The sequence below is a fragment of the Protopterus annectens genome, chromosome 1.part2, assembly GCF_019279795.1.
Source record: "Protopterus annectens isolate FY-2018-M chromosome 1.part2, PAN1.0, whole genome shotgun sequence".
Lineage (NCBI taxonomy): Eukaryota > Metazoa > Chordata > Ceratodontiformes > Protopteridae > Protopterus > Protopterus annectens.
The window spans coordinates 390,007,172-390,031,873 of NC_056727.1; the positions used below are offsets into that span (position 1 = coordinate 390,007,172).

Consider the following 24,702-nt stretch of genomic DNA (forward strand, 5'->3'; position numbering starts at 1 on the left):
GTATCAGGTGTGTTGTTTAGCCTTAAGGGCTGTGACTGTTCGGCACACTGGCTTTGTGAGCTATGTGTTGCACGTGTTTTGTTTTGGGGTAGCGGTTGCTTGGGTATCTGCTTTGGAGGTCTCTGCTGCTTAGGCAGATTTTTATTTAGAGCTTCCGAGTATGTTTTTGTGTGTTTATGTGTTTGGTTTGCTGTTGTGGTAGGTCTATGCGAGACTGAAATTGTAGTGAGTGTGGTTTCCTTCTCCTCCTGACTGGTTACACCAGTACTGAGTTGAGAGAGCTTAGCCTCCAGTTTGGCTATATGGTTGCATCTCTCACATGTGTTGGAATTTGTTGGGAGGAGGAGAGGGTTGTCTGTGTACATGAGGCAGTTGTAACATTGCCTCAAGATTCCCAGATTCACCAGCTGGACCGGAGAGGAGATTGACAACTGACCTTTGGACATGCTAGAATAGTAGTGAGAATTCCTTTATAATTGAAAAAAAGGGCCAATGGGGAACAAAGTACTCAAGGGGAGTTTGTGAGGGTGTAGTGCTTTTATTTTTTTAGTGCTGACTTATATAATTGCTTTAGTGAGCAAGTGCCAAGCTTTAGAGTGGGAATAGGGTGTTTATTATGAGAACTAGATCATATCTCTCTCTCTCTCTCTCTATATATATATATATATATATATATATATGCATTTACACACACATACATACATGCATACATGTATGTGTATATATATATATATATATATATATATATATATATATTTATTTATTTATATATATATATATATATATATATATCTACATACACACCCACACACACACACATGTATATCTATAAACATATACAAATATATATATATATATATATATATATATATATATAAGATATATACAATATATATATATATATATATATATATATATATATATATATATAAGATAAATAGATATAGATATATATCACTTCCCTGTTGATCATATGGGGGCCATCTTTCTAACAGGGGAGCAGACTATCACCTTATTACCTCACGGAAATGTGCCACCGCATAGAAGGCATGCATACTCTGGGTTGGTCCTAGGTGACACTGAGAAAGAGATGTACTGATCCACACATGGCAAGAATATGCCAAGAAACTGCTGAAGTATCCTCAAGGAAAAAGCCTGTGCAATACCCAGTGTGTCCTCAGTCTGTGTCTGAAAGGTTCCGGTGACAAGTATAGTGAGGGCTATATGTCCCTTAGTATACATATAGATAGGAGGACCATGCAACCCCCAGTACCAAAGTGGGGACCATATACCCTCATTAAAATCCTTATAATATCCCTGTCCACCCTAAATCTATCAAGGATTTCTCGATTATTAAAATTATAATGTGCATTTCTGTCTATATTGCTGTTTGCTTGGATGGCTAGTGTTGCCTGATGCACAATGTTTTGGCTTTGCCAAGGCATCAGCTCCCACTGGGAAATATGAAGATTACCACCAAGAGAGAGCATCTTCACCAGTTGCATGGGAGATAGAAACGTGCCCTTCTGCTTTTTATAAAGTATCTGTGGATGAGTCGGAAATGCGTCAAATTAGGACTGAATCACAAACAAGCTGGAAAACCACTCATTAGCATACATAATTTCTCATTGCCATCTCATTATTACTTCATTTGCATAATTTTATTTGCAGCCATCATGCACAGTTGCAGGACAACAGTTCATGGTCTACAAAAATCACTATCTAATAAAAGGAAATACTACCAGTAAGGCAGCAGCTGAAGGAAATTATTATTATTATTTGTATTATTATTATTGATATTATTATTATTATTATTATTATTACTACAATACACTTTAGGAGTATTACTATAATTATTATTAATAGTGACATTTTTTTAGACTTCCTATGAACTATACAGCTGCCACAAGGAAGCTCTGTTTGAACACCTCATATTGAAAACATACTGAAAACCAACATGTTCAGAATTGTTTAATTGCAGTTTTATGTAGGCCATGAGCTGTTAATTCATAGATTGTGTGGAGAAAATTTGATTTGAAATTCTGTGCCACAGCAAATGTACTAATTTGTACAGGTAAAGCCACAAGGCTCAATGCCTCTTTCCTGAGTCTGTTTGGGAGCACTGACTGGTTAAATAGCTTATTCAGAGTCACATGATAGAGGAATGGAAAACCAAGGCTATCAGAGCCAGCCTAGGACTGCAGGATGATGCAGACTGACAACACTGTGTCTGTCCTTTATGCTGAACTGTAGATACCACACATGTAATGTATAACAGATTTGGTAACTTTGATGTCTGAAGACTTTAAGTATCGTATGTTTTACGTGAAAAGATTCAGAGCTTCCCGCGCTTTTTTTTTAAGTTAAAAGCCAAACTAATGTTTCAAAGTATGGGATCCAGCAGCTGACCTGGTTTCAAGAATTGTCCTGTGTATCAAAACAGACAGACTGTGAATGTGATTCCCTAATTTCAGTACTGATGCCCATCTCTTTTTGTGTGCATGTGTCTTAGGGGTTTGCGCTTATTGCAGGAATGGTCCCTGGCAATAGCTAACATTATATCTTGAATCTGGTTCCTGGTAGTTTAAGGTATACGGTGATATGCTTTTATAGGCCTCTGCCATCAATAAAAGCAGAAATACTTATGTGATATCTGTCCAATGCATGTTTTCTGTTCTCTGCAGAGGTTTCAGTGGCTAAAGCTGCCATGCCTGGTGTGTGTGTGTGTGTGCGTGTGTGTGTGTGTGTGTGTGTGTGTGTGTGTGTGTGTGTGTGTGTGTGTGTGTGTGTGTGTGTGTGTGTCTGTGTCTGTTGTGGTGTCTCTGTCTGTTGTGCTGGCTGTTAGTAGCATAGATAGGGAGGGCCGAAGGGAGCAACTTCTCTGTGTGCAAAGTGTTAAAGGGGGTGACTGGCCATCTGATCCATGCTCATGGCTCTAAGTGCATACTGGTTTTTAGAAAATTAAAGCACTTCTTGTGAAGTCTAGACAGCAAGCAGTTTGCAACTGTTTAAAATACAAATTATTTCAGTTTTTCTAATTAATTAATTTATTTATTATAAAACTGTGTGCTGTAGCACTCTGTATGGGGTATACACTTATTTTAGCAACAGATATATTTGTAGAAATATTTTTTTTATTTGTATCTTTTTCTTTTTTTTTTAAATGTGAATGCTGTAGCGTATAAACTATAACAATAATTGCTACATTTATAACAAGCAGTTTGCTACAGTTTAATAGAAAAGGAAAAAATATTTGTTTCTTTTTTCTATTAATACTAAAATGTGAGGAAGGTGGGTCAGGGACAGGGTGAAGAAAAAGGACCCGATCAGCTCCTGAATTTCTGATTGTGAACTTTTTTTTTTAATTACCCCTCATCTGCAGAGGGGTGTGGTTACAAACAAGACTGGTTAGCTGCCTTGCTACAGCATTTCAGAAGCACCAACTGCCAGATCATGGACATTTTGGTGGAACTTGGAGGGAAGGGGCTTGTATCTGGCTATCTGGTTACTGTTCCACTGTGTCAGTACAAGGAGTGGATCTTTTTTTTTCTGATGTTTGGTTTAAGAACTCAGGGACAGGGTGCAAATTTGTGGGACCGGCCCAAGGTGCTAGTTGAGCCAGCTATACCTCTGTTGGCTGTAACTCTGAATCACTGTGTGTCTTAGTAGCACCCAGAAGACAAAAAATTGTGTAGGGTATGCAGACAGCCTCATTACAGGAAAAAGCATGCAGGGTTGCAAAATAAAGCTAAATAAATGAAGTAACAGGGCTTAGTAAATTTCATTCACATACACTAAATGATAATAGCCATGGTGGTACGGCGGTAACTTTGTTATCTCACAGCAAAAGGTTCTCCCATTCGATTCTCCGCTTGGCTTGGGAGTGCCTTCTGTGTGGAGTCTGCATGTCCTCCCCGCGGTTGGGTAGCGTACGAGAGACATGTGTGCATAAATGGGCATGCCTTCATTTAAGGTTGGGCGTCGAGCTGGCACCATGGCGTTTCATAAAAATCTACTGCCAGTCATTAGCGGACCAGAGTTACGCTGTGGTGAACCCTTACCGGGAAAAAGCCGAAAGACAAACAACAACACTAAATGACAGAATGAGAGCTTGATTTCTATAAATAACCCTTAACTAAATTAACAAAATTACTGTGACTACATCTCATACTGAGTCCAGTAAAACCTGATGGCAGGAATAGAAGTAATGTCTTCTGAAAACAATACAAATTTCAGTATGAAGACATGCAGAACAAAAAAAAAAAAGTGCGCTAACCTAATGGCCTCAACTGAACCACAGGTTACCTTGTTTATATATGTGTGTGTGTGTGTGTGTGTGTGTGTGTGTGTGTGTGTGTGTGTGTGTGTATATATATATATATATATATATATATATATATATATATATATATATACATGTGTGTGTGTGTGTGTGTGTGTGTGTAGTGTATTATGTATTATCTATATATATATATATGCATGTGTGTGTGCATATGTGAAATTGACAACCTTGTTTTTACTGAACATTTTTATTACAGACAGGACTGCCTACATCAATGAAAAAGCAATTTTGTTTCTTGAAAGGGTGGGGTAATTTGAGGAAATTTCTGTTGCTCACTAGCTGTAATTACCTTCAAAGAGTAAAGGGGACAGCAACTCAAAGAACAGAGCCAAGACCACTCAGTCTGGTACCATAGCAACTGGTCCTTTACTTTTTGGTCATCAGAAGGACAGAGTTGTTTACACTTACCATGAGTTTTTCTGGCAGAAAAAGTGTATGTGCTTCTTTCCTATCTTGTTACTCAATGGAATAATCTACAGGCTTTCTTAATCCAGAGTATTTGACATCAAACAAGCAGAGACGAAGCTAGCTGCAAAGAAAGAAATGCTGAAAAATGCTTAAGAGAATTGGATATCACAAATACGTTTATACAGTATACAGCAGAATAAAGGTATTGGCTATGCAACACATTTGTTGATTTATTATAATGTCCAACTTGCAAACAGTGTGTAAAAATGAAAATGTATTTAAACAGCTATTAATTATTTAACACAGCATTTTGTCAAAGTAGAGATGGTTGTATATTATTAAATTATAAGCCATCTTACATTATCACTGCTTTCCAAATTTCTAAATCAGTGATGTGTTCCATCTGAAATAGTAATGACACTTTTACGCAAGGCTACATTTCTTGCCATCTTTGTGTATTTTTTTTCATGGTTATCTCCTGTGTGCGGGTTATATCTGCTATTGCAACAACATTATGCTGTGCGCTTTCTCAGCCAGGCAAAGCCAGAATGTGGCATATATTTTACAAAGAATTTTTATCCGCAACAATGTAATACTGGCATTTTAGAGCTACAGCAGTAATGCAACTTTGAAACTTTGAAACGGTTCACTTGGAAACCAAAAGGAGTGTGGGTCATTTAACAGTAATATGTATTTTACAGTATTCATTGTGCACATTACAGTTTAATAGTAATATGTATTTTACAGTATTCATTGTGTACATTAAATAGTTGTTTTGCTATGAGAGGACTAAAGTTACTTATTTATACATTTCACTGCTGGTCATCTGAAGCTCGTGTCTCAATGTCTTAAATCTGCAGGGGCCATGCATGCAAACTTTTATAACATAATTGTTTTTTCATATGTTTAATATTTTTTGTCCTGTATTAAACTTATTATATGAATTATAAATGTTCTCTCATTGTTGTTCCTTTTGATTTTTTTGCTTAACAAAAGTACTGCATATAAGCTACTTGAAATTAACCCTCGTTTCAACTCTTTGCTGACCTGAACCTTTCTCCTCAAGTTGATCTCTCTATCTTTCTCTCTCAGTCTCTCTTACTCCTACCTCTCTCTCACTCTCTTAGAGATACAGATATGCAGACATACAGGCACAGACAGATAGACATCCAGAGACATGCCTGTGCAGAGACATATTTTGGTTTCTTTTTCTTTGTGTCATACATTCACCTTATTTACATGATTAACACAAATGCCATATATAGCAAAATGAACTGTTATTATTGATCTGATTATATGCAGAATTTGATTCAAGGTATGCTTTTACAAGTTCTGCCTGTTGTGCTTATTTTTTTCTACAGCTGTTTTGCATTTGTTTCATAGTTTCACACTTTTACATTTTCAGATAATATATTTTAATCCAATAAATCATTGAGAAAAGTATAACATGTAAAAAAATGTAAATCTGAAACGATAGCATATAGTGTTATACCTATATGATAACATATGCATTTATTTGACATATATTTTGCCAAGAAGACATTTCAAGCTTTTGGCAGCAGATTTGTGGTGGTGCTTTGAAATCTGCAACAGAGGATGTATAGCTGTATAGCATTTTGTAGAAATGAAAAGCTAAAGTATATCAACCAGAATTAACAGCTACAGCAATATGCAGAAGCATGTAGAATGAGAATACGACAGGCCAAATTTACATATGGTGACAGAAAAAGATACTTTAAATTTCCCACTAAAATACAAATATTTTCATTTCTGACTGCCTTAATGTATTGTGATAGAATTAGCAGAGGCACAGCTGGTGATGGAGAAGTGAATATATCCAGAAGCAAAGGCTGTATAACATGTTCTTTAAGATGGACCACTTCAGTATAGCTGTTAATCTTTTGTTTGTCAGGGTACAAAATATGGTATCATAAACAGATGAAGTAGAAAGTGAGAGTTCAGTATCACAAAAAGTATTGCTTTGGCAAGTTTACTTGAAGAGTAGCCAACACAATTGAAATAATAATTGTAATTTATTTTTTTCTGGATGGGATTCTACTGTGTTTTCAATCACCTTAAGTGTGATACTTGAAACAATGAGAATTTAAATGCAATTATCAGGAAATATATACTAACTCATAAACTGCTATATCTCAGTGTATTCCCTTTTCTGTAAAAAAACACAATCTTGCAGTAATATGAGTTGGAGGCTGCAGCCCCCCCCCCCCCATCTCACACAGACACACACGCACGTGCACACACACACACACACACACGCACACACCATAGTAGTGCATGAAGTTTTGGCATAGTGCAAAAAAAAACACACTGTAGGCATAGCAGTGAGGTGAGGTTTACACTTCCATATTAAGTCCTGAGGTTCACATTTACTTTTTCTGAATTTTATGATTTACATTGAAGAGTCACAAAATTCTGACAGCCCACCTTCTTTGATACTTGCTGCAAGTGAAGTGAAATGCTATAGTGCTGGACAGTCTCACATCAAAAATGGCAGCTAGACCACAGCAGTTAAATGTTTGGAAACATAGTGGTGCTTCTTTATTAGTTTATTTTTCAATATTTCAATTTCCTTTAAAACGTAGAATTTTGAGGCACTGGTCAGTGAGATGGCATCTAATATTTCTATGTTCTTTATGGCAAGCTTCCACTCAGCTTTAGAAATTTCATAACGTTTCATCCACAATGCCCTGCACATGTGTAAAGTCTGGTAAGATAGCTTAAGATTTTGTATGAGCCTATGAATATCTGGAGCGCATATTGGTATGTTAGTGCATTAATTTGTGTTTATGGGAATGTCTCAGATCATATTTTAAGAGTATGTTTTTTTTTTGTTTATTTCAGATGGAGTCTGGTGAAGTACCTTCTGAGTCCAATACAGATCTTCGTCCAGTACCAGCAGAAAATGGAGTTAACCATCATGCACCAGTGGTGTCTCCAAAACCACCCAGCCAACCTGTACACACACAGTCTACAACAGGTATTTATAAATACATTCCTTGACATATAACATGAAATGTTGGCTAGTTACAGTTTGAGTCAATGAAATGTACTTCTTAGATGGTCTATACACTGGTTGAGTTTTTTGTATTAAATAATTCACCCAAAAAATTTAAAAAAACTAAAATATAGTGATACTTCAGTTTCCAAAGTAAGGAAATTAATAATAATCATATTATTTAACAAATGATCTTTTATCAAGCAATTCATTGAGGCATGCTTGTGATATTATGAGAAAGTTGTTCTATCAGATGGTATGAGGAAATGTAAAGTAACTTTCAATTGAATTACTTCTCAGTGAATGTCACTTTATCTTAGAAAAACAACTGAATGTTGACCATAATGATCATCAAAGACAGGACCTATAGGAACTTCGAGCCATAGATAAGTAAGTAAGCACTGCAGGAGCAATGATCTCTAGGCAATGAAGCAAGGACTTCAGGAACATTGGCAAAGTAGATAACATTAATCATGTAGAAAGATGTATGGAAGTGGCAAGTAGTGGATTCCTGCAGGATCATGGCAGCAAGTAGCTGGGAAAGCTGATAAAGCAGGCCAGAAACAATCAGGCTTCAAGTATCCAGTGATCATATTATTAAAAGAAGCCATTTTGGTTGGGAGGGTGGCTTAATGGTTAAGGTGTTTGCCTTACAAACACAAAGTGCAGGGTTTGAGTCTCACAAGGGATAATTGGCTAGACTTAAAATGGCTCGCAAGGGCAGTTAGCTTAGTACTAATCTATGAACCTATGGTCAGTCAAAAAAAACAAAAAACAAAAAAAACACAGTGTCGTGTGCAGCCATAACTACTACAACAAGAAGAAAGACATGGAAGCCTTCCTTGCAACAGTCATACTTAGCCTATTTTATTATTAGCTCTCTGTTACCACCTTGTGTTCTTTAGCTTTTTCTTCTCGATATTTCTACATTTGCTGACTTTAACAATTGCTACAGTGAACATTCAGTTGTTTCTCCACTCCTTAAGGAGTGATATGACTGAAAGTTAGGAAGCCTTTAGGAAAATTGTAGTTCATAATTGAAAATGAAGTGTATTCTGAATTGGCACTGACAATTTGTGAAGGGTAAAAGAAGATGAATCTATTATGATCTTTGTAGTAAAACGTCTGCAAGTACAGTGTTTACATTTGGCACTGGCTAGGTATGGCATCAAATAAAGATTAAAATTAAATAATTTACAGGAAAAAAAAGTGAGTTTCTGCATAAACCTGTTTCTGCATGCAAGGCCAAAATGCGTGTGATGCCTACTTATAATGTAATTAATTAACTCTTCCAGCACACAACATAACCATTATTATACAGGTTCATAAGTAAGTAATAGGAGGCTAGCTCCTTTGCAGACCATTTTAAGTTTAGTAGATTTCTCTTTCTATGTTTAAATTAACCTATCATATTTGGTGTTAAACTGGCTTATATTACCCATAGTGAAAATAAGTGTGATCTCAGCACAGATAATTTGAGAGGAACCATGCATGGCTTAAAACATTTAGCAGTCCATTAGTAGTACAGACGGCAGTCCTGGGATAAATTTTCTGTTTCTCATCCAAAAAGCCAAGTTGTTCTTAAATATGGAAATGGATGAGCTCTGTTTTATGTGGATGTTGTATCTGTTCCAGAGCAGTGGCATCCTCTCCAAATGGTTCTGTAGTATTTCTGATCTGAATTGACTTAATGATATGCAGTAAATCCATCAGTATTGGATTGGAAGATGCCTTGTATGCCAGACACAGGTCTTCACTTATCAGTCTATAGGATACGGAGGATAGTGACAGGGCTCTGGGTCTGTCCATGAAGGGCATATTGTTTAGACCTTGTATCCTTTTAGTATGGTATCTCTGTGGGTGTTCAAGTTATTGCCTATGTCTGGACCATTACATGCCAAAGCGGACATTATACTCAATGATTGACCTTAAGGCTGAAAAAAGGGGGCAATGGCATCCCTAGATAGAGACACAATCCCTTTGTTTATAAGCTGTGCAATATAGAAGGACTTTCTTTTGACAAGAATAGACAGATGTTGGTTGAAAATTAGTTCATTGTCCACATAAGTTCCGAAATCCTGAACTAATCTGTCATCTTTTAGGGGTGTATTGTAAATGTAATGGTTCCCCAGACTAGATAACTTCCCAAATGATACAAAATGCATTTTTTGTATTTAGTTTCAGTCTATGATATTGTGCACAGTTATTTACATGGGACAAAACTTCCTGCAAGATGGCTAAATCATTTTATTTATTTATTTTTATTTAACATCTGTTTACCAGGAAAATCTGACTTCGAATGAAGCCAGTTTTCAGCGGATGCCCAGGGAAAAACTCTCCAGACACATGTCTTTGTAGTATAGAGGAAACTGGACTTATCAGAGGAAACCCACACCAATGGAGGGAGGGCATGCAGACTCTAAACAGAAGACACCCCAGTCGAGAATCAAACCAGAGAACCTCTTGCTGTGAGGTGACAACGCTACCACTGCACCACTGCACTGTCCTTCAATGACTGCTCCTAGATTACCCTCATCTGGAAACTTAATCAACTAGATCCAGCCAGATCCCTTTGCAGTTGTTTTTTATTTCAGAGAAGTAGATGCCAAACAGGAGTGATCCCAGCACAGAACCCTAGGGACTCAACTGGTGACTGGTCTCTGTGTGGAGGTAAACTTACCCTATTTTGATTTCTTAATTTCTGTCTGTGACCCAGCTAGCAATCCAACTGGTGATGTAGCAGTTTATTTCCACTTCATTTAGCTTTTCTACTATCTCTAAATGGAGGATTGTGTCAAAAGCTTTGGCCAGGTCCAGCTATGCACTGTGTACTGTTTTCATTTCATCCATTGTTTTGTTGACCTTTTCAAAAAGAAAACAGAAGGCTGAGTAGACATGAAACTGTCCTTGTTGAATCTAAACTGAGATATGTCCAGTGTTTGGAGGTTCTGTATGTCCTTATTGATCAGTTCCACAGTAAGTCTTTCCATGGCTTAGCATATGAGGTTGATCAGACTTATGGGTTAGTAATTGTCTGGGTCTATGGAAGGTCCTCCTTAATGCAGCGGAATAACTGTAGCTGTTCTGCTTTCACTTGGTGAGTGAGAGTGAGAGAGAGAGAGAGAGAGAGAGAGAGAGAGATGCTGTCAAAGCTATATATATTTACAATGCTTAAGATTACAAAAAACATTTCATATGTACGTATTTCAGTTCTACTACAAGTGAGTGAGCTCTAAGTGTTCAAACTGCATTGTTTTCAAACCAGAGATTAGAGTGTCTTCTAACTCAGGGAGACTGCTGCTTATACTTGAAGTCATATTTGAGTTTGGGCAAGCAGCTGTGGAGAAGGAGTGTCAGGGGGGTTAGGATTAAGGAGTGTGAGGGGGATTTCAGAATTAGGGAGTGGAAGGCGACTTTTGGGCTTAGGGAGTGATCAGAGAATGTAGGTCTAGGGAATGGAGTTTGAAGTTTTAGGAATAGGGAGCTGGAAAGGAGTTTTAGGGTTAGAGAGTAATCAGAGAATTAAGGTTTAGGGAGGAGGGTGGAGTTTTAGGTTTAGGGAGCTGAAAGAAAATTTATGGTTCTGGACTAATTTGGAAAATTAGGTTTAGAGAGGGGGTTGGAGTTTTAGGTTTAGGTAGCTAGCAAGTACTTTAGTGTTAGGAAGGGGGAAGTGGAGGATTAGGGTTAGGGAATGAGAAGCCAGGATGGGAACTTGGTGGAAGGGCTATGCAGATTATATGATCAGTGCTGGGATGGATATTCAGGAATGGGAGGTAGAGCTTGTAGAAGAAGCACTTGTTTTTTTGTGTAAGTATAGATTAGCAAGTGTGTTACAAGCTCCTAGCACATAAGCATCTGTAGGAGACCCTTTATTTTGGTTGTTTTCTAAATGTTTTAGTATTGAGTTGCATAACTTGTAATGTACTGCACAGTTATCATCTTCAAAGTAAAAATGGAGTCAAAGGGTATGAGTCAGAAGGATTGGTGCAAGGCGTCTCTCAAGAGTTAATTACAGAAAGGCCTCACTGAGACCAATGACTGGTGTTAGAACCATGGCCTTAAGCTCAATGCCAAAAAATGTGTCGTCATCCCCTTTGGGAAAAACCCAGTTCCCATGAATTACCACATCGATGGTAGTTCACTGAACACAGAAGGTGTTATAAGAGATTTGGGTACATAGGTTGACAGCAGCCTCTCTTTTGACCACCACATTGCCACTGTGGTCAGAAAGTCCTTCTGTGTGGCACATCGCATTACTAAGGGTTTTGCATACAAAGACACACACATACAAAGAAAGAGGTCATTAGCTCTCTCTGCTCTTCCCTCATTAGGCCAATCATCAAGTACAATGTCCTATTTGGCATGTACCTCACTAGACACCTGCAAACTAGAGAGGCTGCAAAAGTACATCACAAAGAGGATCCTAGGCCTTAAACACTTGTCTTATATGGACAGACTCAAAAAATTAGAGGCAATCTCTGCTTGACATTCAAAGCCATGTCTGATCCAGCTCTGTTAGAAATGCTGCATCTAAAGAAATTCCAATCCCTCCACACCACATACTTCAGAGACCTCAACCTCATTACCACAATAAACAGAACATGCTGGAGGGACAGGTTCATAACCCAGAGACTGCCCTTGTCATGGAATACACTTCACATACATGTCAAACAGAGCACCTCACTGTCCCTCTAAAAGAGAAACCTTGATGAGTGGATGAGAAATAGAAAATTCACACCGGGGATCATTCCAGTAGTTCTACTCGACAGAGGCACTAGGAGCTAAGGTCAGGTGGCACAATGTCAGGGTAATCCTATGGGCTAGGTTTGTAAAGACTCCAGGGCCATTAGCCTGGTACACACCTATGAACCTATACTGAAAGAAACACTGAAATTTATCATCTCTGATTCAAGGCCTGAAATGTTGTCATTGCTTTGGCTAACATAAAGACTGTCAAATTGCAATTTTATCAAGTTTGAATTAATCAGACATGATTTGATGTGTTGTGTTGTGTATACTGATTCTGAAGGCAAATGTATTAAAGTAACAAGTAAAGTTGAGATGTATTTTTAAATATCATCTCTCATACAAGGCCTGAAATGTTATCATTGTTTTGGCTAACATAAAGACCATCAAATAGCAATTTTATCAAGTTTGAATTAATGATACATGATTTGTTGTGTTGTGTATACTGATTCTAAAGGCAAATGTATTAAAGTAACAAGTAAAGTTGAGATGTATTTTTAAACTAACATTTCTGTTTGTTTCAAGCACGTGTGAATTCTGAATTAATATATTTAGACAGTGCAGAAATATGGGAAAAGCTATTTTTTTGGTACAAACAGTGGACATAGGCTCACTGCAAAAACACTTTTCATGTACATGTTGATTGATAGCGAGATTTGCAATATTTATATATAATACTATATAGTTTTATTAGCATATTTGCGATTTGTTGAGTTGAATAAGATTTATGGGAATTATTACTAACCCCACATAAAATCTTTCAAAGTAATGGACATATGTAGTCACATGCACACAATCTGATTTTGTAATGGTGACATAACTGTAATACTTTTTATACTAAACAGCTGTATCCAAGTTTTGGCATAATTTACTTATTTATTTAACATTTGTTTACTGGGAAAAATCTGACTTGGAACGCAGCCAATTTTCAGTGGAGGCCAGGGGAGAAAACCTCCAGTTGCATGTCTTTGTGACATGGGAGAAAACTGGAGCACCCAGAAAAAACCCACACAAATGCAAGGAGGACATGCAGACTCTACACAGAAGGTGCCCTGGCTGAAAATAGAACCGGAGAACCTCTTGCTGGGAGGTGACAATGCTACTGCTGCACCACTGTGCCATCCACATAAGTCCTAGAATAAGCATTTCTCTAGACACAAAATTAGTCCAGTTAGAAATTCATCTTGCATTTTATATTTGGCAATAGCAGTTACAACTGAGGATACTGTGGGAGGCAATATTTATAGTACTATTCATTTTGCAATAGTATAAGGTTGTCTTTTTAATAAACATCTGTTCAAAACGATTCCTTTCTGCATTTGTATTATTTTATTAACTCAATGCACCTCTTTAAAACTTGGTTTAAGAATTCAGACTATCATTTATACAAGGATATGAAGTAAAGCTAAAGTACTGCTATAAAACTCAAAGTAAGAAACTTTAAGATGGGTGTAGTGAAATATTTCATTACAGAGAGTGTGGTGATACCTAATATTTAAGCCAGTCAAAGAGGTGAGAGATTAAACTTGTATCAGAGTTCAGACTGTAGCTAAAAATTCAGTTTAGTAGAAGTAATTGGGATTGCATGTAACAGTAACCCAGTGTTTCATTTAAAAAAGTTGATTCTCTAACTGATGTTTTTACATAAAGAAGTCTCACAGAGATGGTAATTGCCATATTAGATATTTACAGTTTACAGCCAATGTACTTATTAAATTCTTCATGTTAGAGTGTTCATGCTTTTCACTACAGTTCTGGACCGAAGAAAAAAGGCCGTTGCTCTGCAATCAACAGAACTATTGCCAGCTCTCCATTCTGTTTCCAAAAATATAACAGAACAAAATGTTTCTAATAGAAAAAAAAGAGATAAAATATACTTGGCTACATTAGTTTATGTTTTCAGACACAATTAAATGTGGCTCATATCCTAGTTATGAAAACAATTATCAAATAATCTCCATGGCTAGCTGTAGTTAAAAATAACTCCAAATACCACTTAAACATTTCTGAATAAGGAAACACGTAATTGAGAATTTTGGTTTTAAAATCTGATATATAAACTTGAAATAGTAGGAATAGTGAATGCAGTGTGAACATAGACTCTGTCAAATTGCTTGTATGTCATGGTGTATATTATTCTATTTAAATATTACCAAAAATGGTAACTAAGATTTCCATAAGTATGTTGTATACTGCTATTGTATAGGGCATTCTCCTTAGCCTTTTATTGAACGTGTTTTATGAGAAATGAGAGCTGAATGGACAGATGTGTCAAGCACATTATGTGTTTATAATATTTACAAATTGTAGAACATTATAAATGATAATTTTCTAAAGAAACAGATCTCTATTTACTGAGGCAAAATCAATGTCATATTTCAGAGTATATGACACATATGTACTCAGGTGAATCTTTTAATAGTATTATGTCATTAACTTTGGTCCTACAAATATTTTATTTAAACTATTTTATTATATTTTCACTGATAGATTGTTTATTTAATTAATCAGTAACACTCAAGCTTCATGCAGAGCATTAGAAATAGCCACTAAACTTTTATATTTTGAATGTCTTTCCTCTGACATAAACGTTTTGCTTCAGAATTATAAACAGACTGCATTCACTAGTGACAGAACACAGATGTCATGATTAAAGATTGTGAAATGTGATGCCTGATTGCTATTTATGTTTATACCTGTCTTAATTAAAGTAGTGAAATTTCTAGATTCATTCACTTTTTTACAAAACTGTTGGACATTTATTTTTCAGGTTTCCTTATTTTGTACAATCTTTTTGTTTGTAAACGATTCTGATTAGCAGACTTTTTTGATTTATTGATAATAATTTTACTAATTTTCTCTACCTGGATAAGGCTAAATATAATTTTGCTAACACTGTATATATATATATATATATATATATATATATATATATATATATATATATATATATTTATTTATATAGATATATATATAGATAGATATATATCTATATCTATATAAATATATATGGGTTCCCATAAGAATATCAAAGGTTTAAAACATCGAATTCCATATGGTCGACACCATATGATCGACGTTTTAAAACTTCGAAATTCTGAAAAGAGATCTCCATACAATGCGGAACACAAGATTTTCCCTTTTCCTTGCTGTAGTGTGATCTCTGAGTTGGTACATTTAAGTATTAGGCTGTGGGGCAAAAAGGTTAGGGAACCTGGTTTTGTTTTTGTATTTATTTTAGAATATCAAAGTTTAGAAACTTTGATCATATGGTCTCGACCATATGAAATTTGATGTTTTAAACCTTCAATATTCTGAAGTGAATCTATACATATATATATATATATATATATATATATATATATATATATATATATGTTTACTTTTGTTTCTTCGAACGGAAAACGAATAGTAATATCGAAACAAAATGAACGGTGACAATGTCGAACTAAATGCTCAATGCATTTGACTTGACATTGTTGTTGAAACCACCACATGATAGCCATATAGCAGCTGATGTAATTCCTATATGACAAATCACGTTTTAGCAGGGGGGCAAGCACCCCTGCATCCCCATGTGGGGGGATGTATCCCCCACACTCCCCTACTTATATATTCTAACTCTGAGATCACACCACAGTGGGGATGTGGATGAATTTCCATTCCCCACTGTACCGTGATCTCCATGCAGATAGTCGACTTACACTTATGCGAATGCAGTAGTGCTATATATATATATATATATATATATATATATATATATATATATATATATATATATAGGGTCTACTTCAGAAGACTTTAAAAACAAAAGACTGAGTCCCAAAAAACTGAAAATTCAAAATACTGAATGATGGAATTTGAGCCTTCTCCACTGTTGTGAGATGTTGGAGTTGGTATATATAGTTAGCAGGGGGTGCAGGGGGCTTGCCCCCTGAATTAAAAATGTGTTCAGCATTTTAAATTTTCAGTATTTTGGGATTCAGTCTTTTGGTTTGTTAGTCTTCTGAAGTAGACCCATAAAATATATATATTAATATATACATACACACATATACACACACGCACACACACACACACACACATACACACACACACACACACACACACACACACATACATCTGTATGTAGCTAGATATAGATAGATATATGGTTTTGTCAACAAACCTGGAATGTTTTTTTGATTGAGTTACCAAATATCAATCTAAAAACTTTGAAGCAGAAACAATGCAAACTTCTGAATGGCATTTAGCATGGTTTCTACAGGAGTAGAAACATTTTGCGATTTTGATGTTTTTTGGCTGATATTCTGTGAATCAATAAAAGAATGTACAAGTAATGTAGCCATGTATAAAATGTATATAGATATATAAATGCAGATATTTATCTAATTCAAAGTAAAAAATAAAAAAAAAACTGAGTCAGTGTTTAGATCCTTAGTACAGCAGATATCCATAAAACAACTTAAAACATAGAAATCAATAGCCTTATTAAAATTAAAGTGTTTTTCTTTTCTTTAAGCCACTGAGGTTAATGGATAAAGAAGTGCATCTGAGGTTTGCTGTTAATGGAGGGTTTAGGAGAAAATTAATAAGTATTTTGGATGGGTAAAATTATATACTTTGAAAAGGTGGCTGAGGTGCGAGAGAAAAAAAATGAGATAGCAGGTGAAAATGGTAACCTGTGATGATTAATATTGTGAGAAAGGCTAAGATTTGGGATTTTAATAACTTTCTGAATGATATACTGGAGGGAACACTTCTGAGGAGAGGTGGGAGGGAGATGAACTGTTTTCTGCCTGCAGCTGAGAATGTATGTGATGTGTAAGAAGGGTTATATAAGGCATTGCTACTGATGATTTGCATATGGAAGAAATGCCTAGTCGTGTAAGGTGAAGTTATGGTTCCAGTTTTGCTGTAATCCTTCCAATTTCTGCAGTTAATTAGCTTGTATGGAAATGTGGCCAGGATGTACTGGTCTTCAATTTGAATCATAAGACAGTGGCTTTTAAGAGTAAACTATAAGGATGTTCCAGTCTTTAGTGAATTACTAAGAAGTCAAGCATTGCATAGATATTTATGAAGCTAATTAATATTTTTGTGTGTGTTATGAATTATTAGAATCACATAGAGTCTGATTAATAGGTGCTTAGTTTCCATTAAGAAGCCTGTTTTGAAATTAGTGAAGAGTTTTCATGCTGACCATGAAGCTGAAGCTAATATTTATATTAAATTTTAATGAACGATGTTAGATTTATCCATGTGCCTGGATATTTATAGATTAAGACATTTTCATGGGTTTGTCTTGCAGTGAGTAGATAAGAGGAAATGAGTTTAGGAAAGCTAAACTTTTGTAAGTACCTCAAAGCATTCATGTTGTCTTCGTATTTGCTGTAAGACTTGATGGTATAAAGCCTTTAGTAAGGCCACTGTATTAATGGCCTGTTTTCTAGTTACATTGTTGTAAAGACTGCAATAGTGCCAAAAGACAAGGTCATCAGCATATAGTAGTTAGTTCGTAAAAGGTAGAACTGAGAGAAAATAAGACTGGACCTTGGACTAATTGCCAGTGCATAGAAAGCTCATCTGAAATGTACCCAAATGATTCTGACATAGATGAGAAACCAGATGAGATAAATGTTGTCAGTACTATAATATAGTAAAAGTTGAAAAAGTCCAAGTGAGATATCAAATCAGAGGCTTCAGCAAGGTCAGCTATTTCCCGTGATGATTTACCAGCTATTCTTATTGTATTGTATTATATTATATTATATTGTGTTATATCATATCATGCATGTGCCAGAAAATGTACTCAACTTATGTGCATCCTATGCTCATTATAAAGACATTTTTTTACATCCTATCATATGTCAAAGAAAATACTCACAAAACAGTTCCTCCTAGTGGAGCTACGTACAACTTGTACTAGGCATTACATTAAGAAAATTACAAATAAAAAAATGAAAGTGCAACCAGCCAATCTGAGTGCAGTAGTCAGCACAACCAGTTGAAGTGCAGAGAGTTAAGGGATTGTGTGTGACATCCCCACTCTGGACCAGTAATCAAGGAGCCTGAATCCTCACCATTGATACTGGAGAGGGATGTTCACTTGGAATACAAATGGATACACTCACTATTTCCAGATAGAAACATTTCTGCATCAAGCACAATTTCCTTTAAGAGCACACACGGAACATAGTTAACCTGGGGTCTGGATGTCTCTATATCTGCCTCTCCCCAAGGTCCCCAATAAGGGTCTCCACTGGCACAGCTATGTTCAGCATCCTCTCTGTTAAACCAATGCTTTGTGTCCCTGCTCCAAGTAGCTGACACACACACACTCTGAGATTAAATTTTCATACACACACAAACACACACACACACACACACACACACACACACACACACACACACACACACACACACACGCACACACACATACCTGGAAAAGGCTGGCACAGATTGCCCACTGTACCAACTTTGCCCAGACTATAAGGCGGATTTACTGCCACCAGTCAGTTACTATAAGGCTCTTAAAAAGCTCTCCAATTATACTGAGTGAAATTAATATTAATACAAATGGTAATGTTAAACAAACAGCCAGGCTTTCAGGAGTAACCAGAATTATCATGAAATAAATATATGCAAATACTCTCAAAACTTAAATATTTTTCTAAAAGAACCAGCTACAATGAGAAGTTTAAATATATTTAATAATAAATAAAAGAACATGAACATACTAAATATCTATTTACATTAAACACCAGAGTTTTAGTCACAGGAAATATGGAAAATAACACAGCTAGAAAAATTCACACAGTTATATAAAAACAATATTTAACTATTCTCACTAAATTTTCCTAACTGATTTGTAGAACTACTGCTCCTACTTACTGGATAAATGATGTGGGGGTGAGCGATCCTTATTGTCAGATCCAAGACAGAATGCAGAATACTGAGAACAATTTCCTACTCATATCTAAATATTATTTCTGGCTTACAGAATGACATCACACACATCTCATCTTCTGACTGTTTCCCGCACTATCCACCATCACTAGAAGCTGTCAGGATTTTAACACCTATGTGTTACTATCATACCTCTCAACCTTGCTGAATTACTTGGTTTTTACCAAGTTTTGGGGTTCAAATGAAGGGGTGCCACGATTTCCGAGTGGCACCCCTTCATTTGCAATTTTTTTTCTTTTTGTTTTTTAGCTTTTTAATTTCCATGGCTGTTGGAGCTGATGTCATCACATACGCGATGATGTCAGCTCCCTCAGGGATTCCAGCCTGAGTGATGACGTCAGCTCCCTCTACCAGCCTGCCAGAATTGAGCTCAAAGAGCTCACGCATTTCCGGATGGCCACTGCTTCAAAATGAAAACGGGAATGGCTGGCCTGGCTGCGGTGGAAGAACTTGTTGGATTATGGGGAATAGAATATAAGGAAACTACAGATGCGATGCTGCTACTACAGATGTGAGCCGGAACGACTGTTCGGAACTGGCTGCAGATGTGATGTAGAATGGTAAGGTGTGTGTGTGTGTGTGTGTGTGTGTGTGTGTGTGTGTGTGTGTGTGTGTGTGCGCATATGCCAGAGGGAGGAGGGGGAATATTTATCTGTTCTATCCTTGTATCATTGTAGAACGAGTTTTCTGTTTTTGAAATGCTAACGACATATATCACAGGATCTCAAAATGGTTTCTGCTGAGATCTTTATAGAGAGAAGTGGGTTTATGTTGTTTTCAAACACTCTGTGATTAGTTCCTGTGATATGATCCATACCACTAAGGTGGTATTTCAAATTAGAGCACTATAGAAGGTCATGCCACTGCAAGTTCCCTACCCTCAATACTGCACTTGTGGGTAGATTTGCTCATTTGTTGACAAGAAGTCTTTTAGCCTGTTGTCAGTTACCTAGACTGTTTTCCTGTAATTACAACACACACTTTGTTGTATGCTTTCATGGCTGAAGATAGCACTTAATTATACCCCATGGCAGATTTTTCATTGCATGTTATTTACTACAGAATACAAAAGCAGAAGGTAAGAGAATGAAATTTGAAGGTACAGGAAAGAACTTCTGTTAGTGAAAGGGAATGGTAATGGCTGCACCCCAGTTTTAGAAATGCTTTAGATGCTTAAAGTGTTATGAAGAGACACAAGGCAGTTTGATTAGTGCAATATGTCACAGGACAGGGAGAAGCAAGCATAATTTTAAATAAGGTGTAGTAAATACAAATATTGCAAAGAGAAGAAGTAAGTCAGCATTTGGATACTATGGAAACATATGAGGTAAAGCAGCAGGCATCAAAACATGAAAAGCTGTTAGATATACACAAGTGAGTGTACAGAGGATTAACAAAAAGAAATTTACAGAAGAATTAAAGCTACAGGTTTGCAGTTACCATGATAAGTTTCATGACAATCCTACAAATAATGCCTCAGAAATTGGAAAAGGGAGAAAACTTTATCTCTAAGTGGTGTCATTATCTATCAGCATTTGTATCCATTTCTTTCTCTTTCTCTCTTTATTTCTTTCTTAATGTTATTCCTGTAATCCTTGCACAGAGCTTGTCTAGGGCTTCCCTCAGACAAAAAAAGAAACTGAAATGTCTTTCCACCAAGACCCCTTAATGTCCGCAGCACCATGGAATATAGATAGTGGTATGAAACTGCAATAAGCCTACTAATGCAGAAGCAATTTTCTTGGCATCACTGTATATAATTTTCATTGTACTACATATACTGCAAAGCTAGCAAAAATAAAGAAAAATATAACGGATCACAGCATCAATGGTAGAAAAATAAACTCTACCAAAATATAGGCAATCCTAACAAAACAGGTAACATTCTTAGAGAACACAGTACAGACCAATATTTATTTAAAATTAGAGGTCAAATAATTCCTTTTATGTCGCTGAATCAAAATAAGCTTCCCACTCTGACTTCTCATCTCCACCCCTTCTGTTGTTGGTCAATGCAAGTTATTTCGGAACACCTGTCTTTAGATGGTGACATATGAAAACAGAAGTCAAAGCAGTTCAAACATGCATGTAACAAAGTCAACAACAAAGATCTGGAAGCAAGTGTTTGACCTTTTGTTTTGTTTACATTAATGACCTATGATTATCCAGTTGACCAGCAGAGTCAGAACTGCTTGTGTTTTTTCCCAGCGATTAATTTTTTCTTCAGTTGTTTGTGTTACAGCCATTCTGGTAATGATTTAAATAAAGTCAGAGTTGCATTCTGTGTCTGAGAGCTTTCACAATCCCAATATCATGAGATGTTTAACCAAATACTTTGATTTATAAAAGAAAAAAGCCTACCAGTCTATAACGTATTTAAGCCTGCTAGGTTATGTGAGCCCACCACCACTTGTGAGCTTTGCCCAGGTTTTTTGTTCTCAGAGTTGAGAGCTAAAGTGAGAACTGAATTTGTATTCCCCCCAATTTTTTTCTGCTAAGAGTTGAGAGCTGTGGTGAGAAGTGAGAAATGAATTTATTAAATGGTAGCCATTAAGTTTCAGTCTTATTCTTCAGGAAGCTGCTGATTCACCATAGTGGTATGTTGCTCTGACTGTAGTACATAGGGTCCTCCTGGGTCCAAAACTTAATAGTGAAATGCATGTTGGTAACACAACATTTTATTCTAGCAACTTTACAAAATTATACAAGCAATGTTTAAAATGTGTCCCTGCTTTTTGATCTTTTGTGCCCCCCCCCAAAAAAAAATTTAATTGAAAATAATTGCGAGAAGCTGCGCAAGATGCCTATGGCTTACACTGCTGTCATTCTATTTATAGTGTGGGTCTGGAAGTAGACTTTTATGATGGAAATGTTCTGAATTGGGCAATTTTGTCATTATTGGTTCATGCATTTTGTTTCAGTGCCTACAGTACATTCTTCTGGAAAAAATGTTCAAATAATAAATTTAAAATGCGCTCTGTCTAACAAGTGTGCTCTATTATACAAGGAATATAATAAAGTCAGGAAGGTGTATCAAAGAAAACAACACATGTATGCTTCTTGTTTTGTGTCCAAGTGGTCAATGATTTGAAAACAGCCCAAAGATAATCTCTATCCACCACTGGCCAGATGTATTTTCTTTGAATGTGGTGTGGGTTTCAATGCTGTTTCAATGAATGTGAGTTTCAAGGGCAGACACGTTTTAATGCCAAGTCTGTTTTCATTGTGAGACAGTATTGCTTTTTCCAAATTTCTATTAGTGTTTGTGCATTGTTGTGCTGTAAAAATAAAATCCAAATAATCATTGTAGAAGTAAAGCAGTATGCACATATTAGTGTTTATGGTAAATGGGGTGAAATAGCCAGGCAATGGGACATTGGAATGGCTGCAGGGGGACGCTGGTGCCATATGTTGGTTGCCTGTTCTTCAGTTACGTTTAAAAGTTGGTATCCCACAATTCCATTGGAGTAGGAGGGACTGCATAATTATGTATGCAAATTAGATGTTAATCAGCATACAGATTTGTACCTATTTTTCATGGACCTTGTCCAGATTTTTGATGTTTCCAGGTTGAGAGGTATGGTTACCATACACGCATAACTTTTCTCAGATCTGCTGCGGCTGCTGGAAGTCATCAAACAATGTCAACCCCCTACTCTTCAAGGGTAGCAATTAGCTCCCTGCTAGAGAAATTAAAGAAGGCTTCCTAATTCTTGGTTTCCCAGACATTTTGTCTCTGGCTGCAACTGGAGCTGTAAGATACAATCTTTATGGCCTAATTTAATTTCAGCTATTTTTCAAAGTTTGAGATTAACTTCTTCTCTTCAGTATCCCCTATTAAAACATATACATTCAATTCAGGTACAATAATTCTTACACATTTTTTTTCTTTCCAGCAAGGCACACTGTTGATACATTTTAACACAATCAGCTTTACAAATGCATTTTTCAACACAAGCATCTGTACAAATCAGAATGATATACAAATGACATATAATTTTACAAATTTCCAGCTTGTTCTGGCAAATGTTATATAACCACTGCCTCACTTCTCCTGGCATAGCTGGCAATACCTGCTATCATCACAATGTGAACTGTAGCTTTTGTGGTACAAGTTTATGAGCTGTAGATTTTGTGGTGCAAGATTTGATTATCTCAGCCCTCATTTGTTTACTGTGTGTCCCTGAGGTCATTCAACCAGACATTGCTCCCAGGTCACCTCTGAAAAGGGAATGTGTGCCCAGTGGGCCTACCTGAATGGTTCACAAATGGTTATTATTAATTAGGGGTGCGAGCTTGGTATAATTGTGACAAGATACCAGGTTTGCTTCTCACTGTTGAAAGGGACATTGGCTATGCTAAAATAGCCCACAAGGCCAGCTAGCCTAGTACTTTACCTATGAACCTATAGGTTAAAAAAAGGCTATGAGTTGTTAACGAGCTGCCTCTTTTAGTCCAAGGCTTGTTTGCCATATTCTCTTTTTGTCTGCTGTGTGACTCTGAGATGGTCACTTAACCAGACATTGATTTGGGAAAAATGTGAACACTATTCTGGATGACATGCCTGTTAACATTCTATTAACATGAGAAGATGGCATTATAGGAAAAATTGACCCATTCCTAAATTACAATTTAAAATATTTAAAAATCACCTCTTAACTAGGAAGAATATCACCAAGAAGCTGCCTCTTCATAAGAACCTTAGAAAGTATGTAAAACTCTATTCTTTAGATGACATAAGTAAGCAGCATTGTTTATCCCACTGAAATCACTGAGACACAACACTTAAAAAACAGTACAAATGAAGAGACTTCTAAGATGGCTACATACTGATCAACTAGTTAGTTCAAACTCTCACAGTATAAAAGCAGAAACTGTAAAAAAGGACCATTGAAGCTGTCTACTTTGGGAAAAAAATGGTCACTGGCTACTAAGTACACTGCCTTGATGCCAGGAAAGCAGAAATTTGGAGAGCCTGAGAGAAAATCTGTCAGAAAAGGTAAAGGAAAACGTCTGTGAAGAATCTTGCAGTAAAATAAAATCAAGTTTCAGTTTTGTTAAAGGAGACGGGTTCTGGTAACTCAGAGGAAAAATAAATCATATATATACTCAGCAATATTTAAACTAAATGAAATACTGATTAAATATATCAACTCAATTAACAAAAGGCTGGAGAAAATAGAATAAGCTTTAACTACTATTCAGATGAACTGATAAA

The 24,702-nt window shown here is 36.3% G+C and overlaps 1 protein-coding gene across 1 annotated transcript in view; it reads left to right on the forward strand.

The window, feature by feature from the left end:
- The window catches only part of PLCB1 (phospholipase C beta 1), a 4,354,095-nt gene that overhangs the window by 3,687,284 nt on the left and 642,109 nt on the right, over window positions 1–24,702 (forward strand). Inside the window, exon 24 of the mRNA XM_044056572.1 lies at window positions 7,613–7,748. Within this exon, the coding sequence (XP_043912507.1) occupies window positions 7,613–7,748 (136 nt within the window). The remainder of the gene's footprint in view (window positions 1–7,612; window positions 7,749–24,702) is intronic.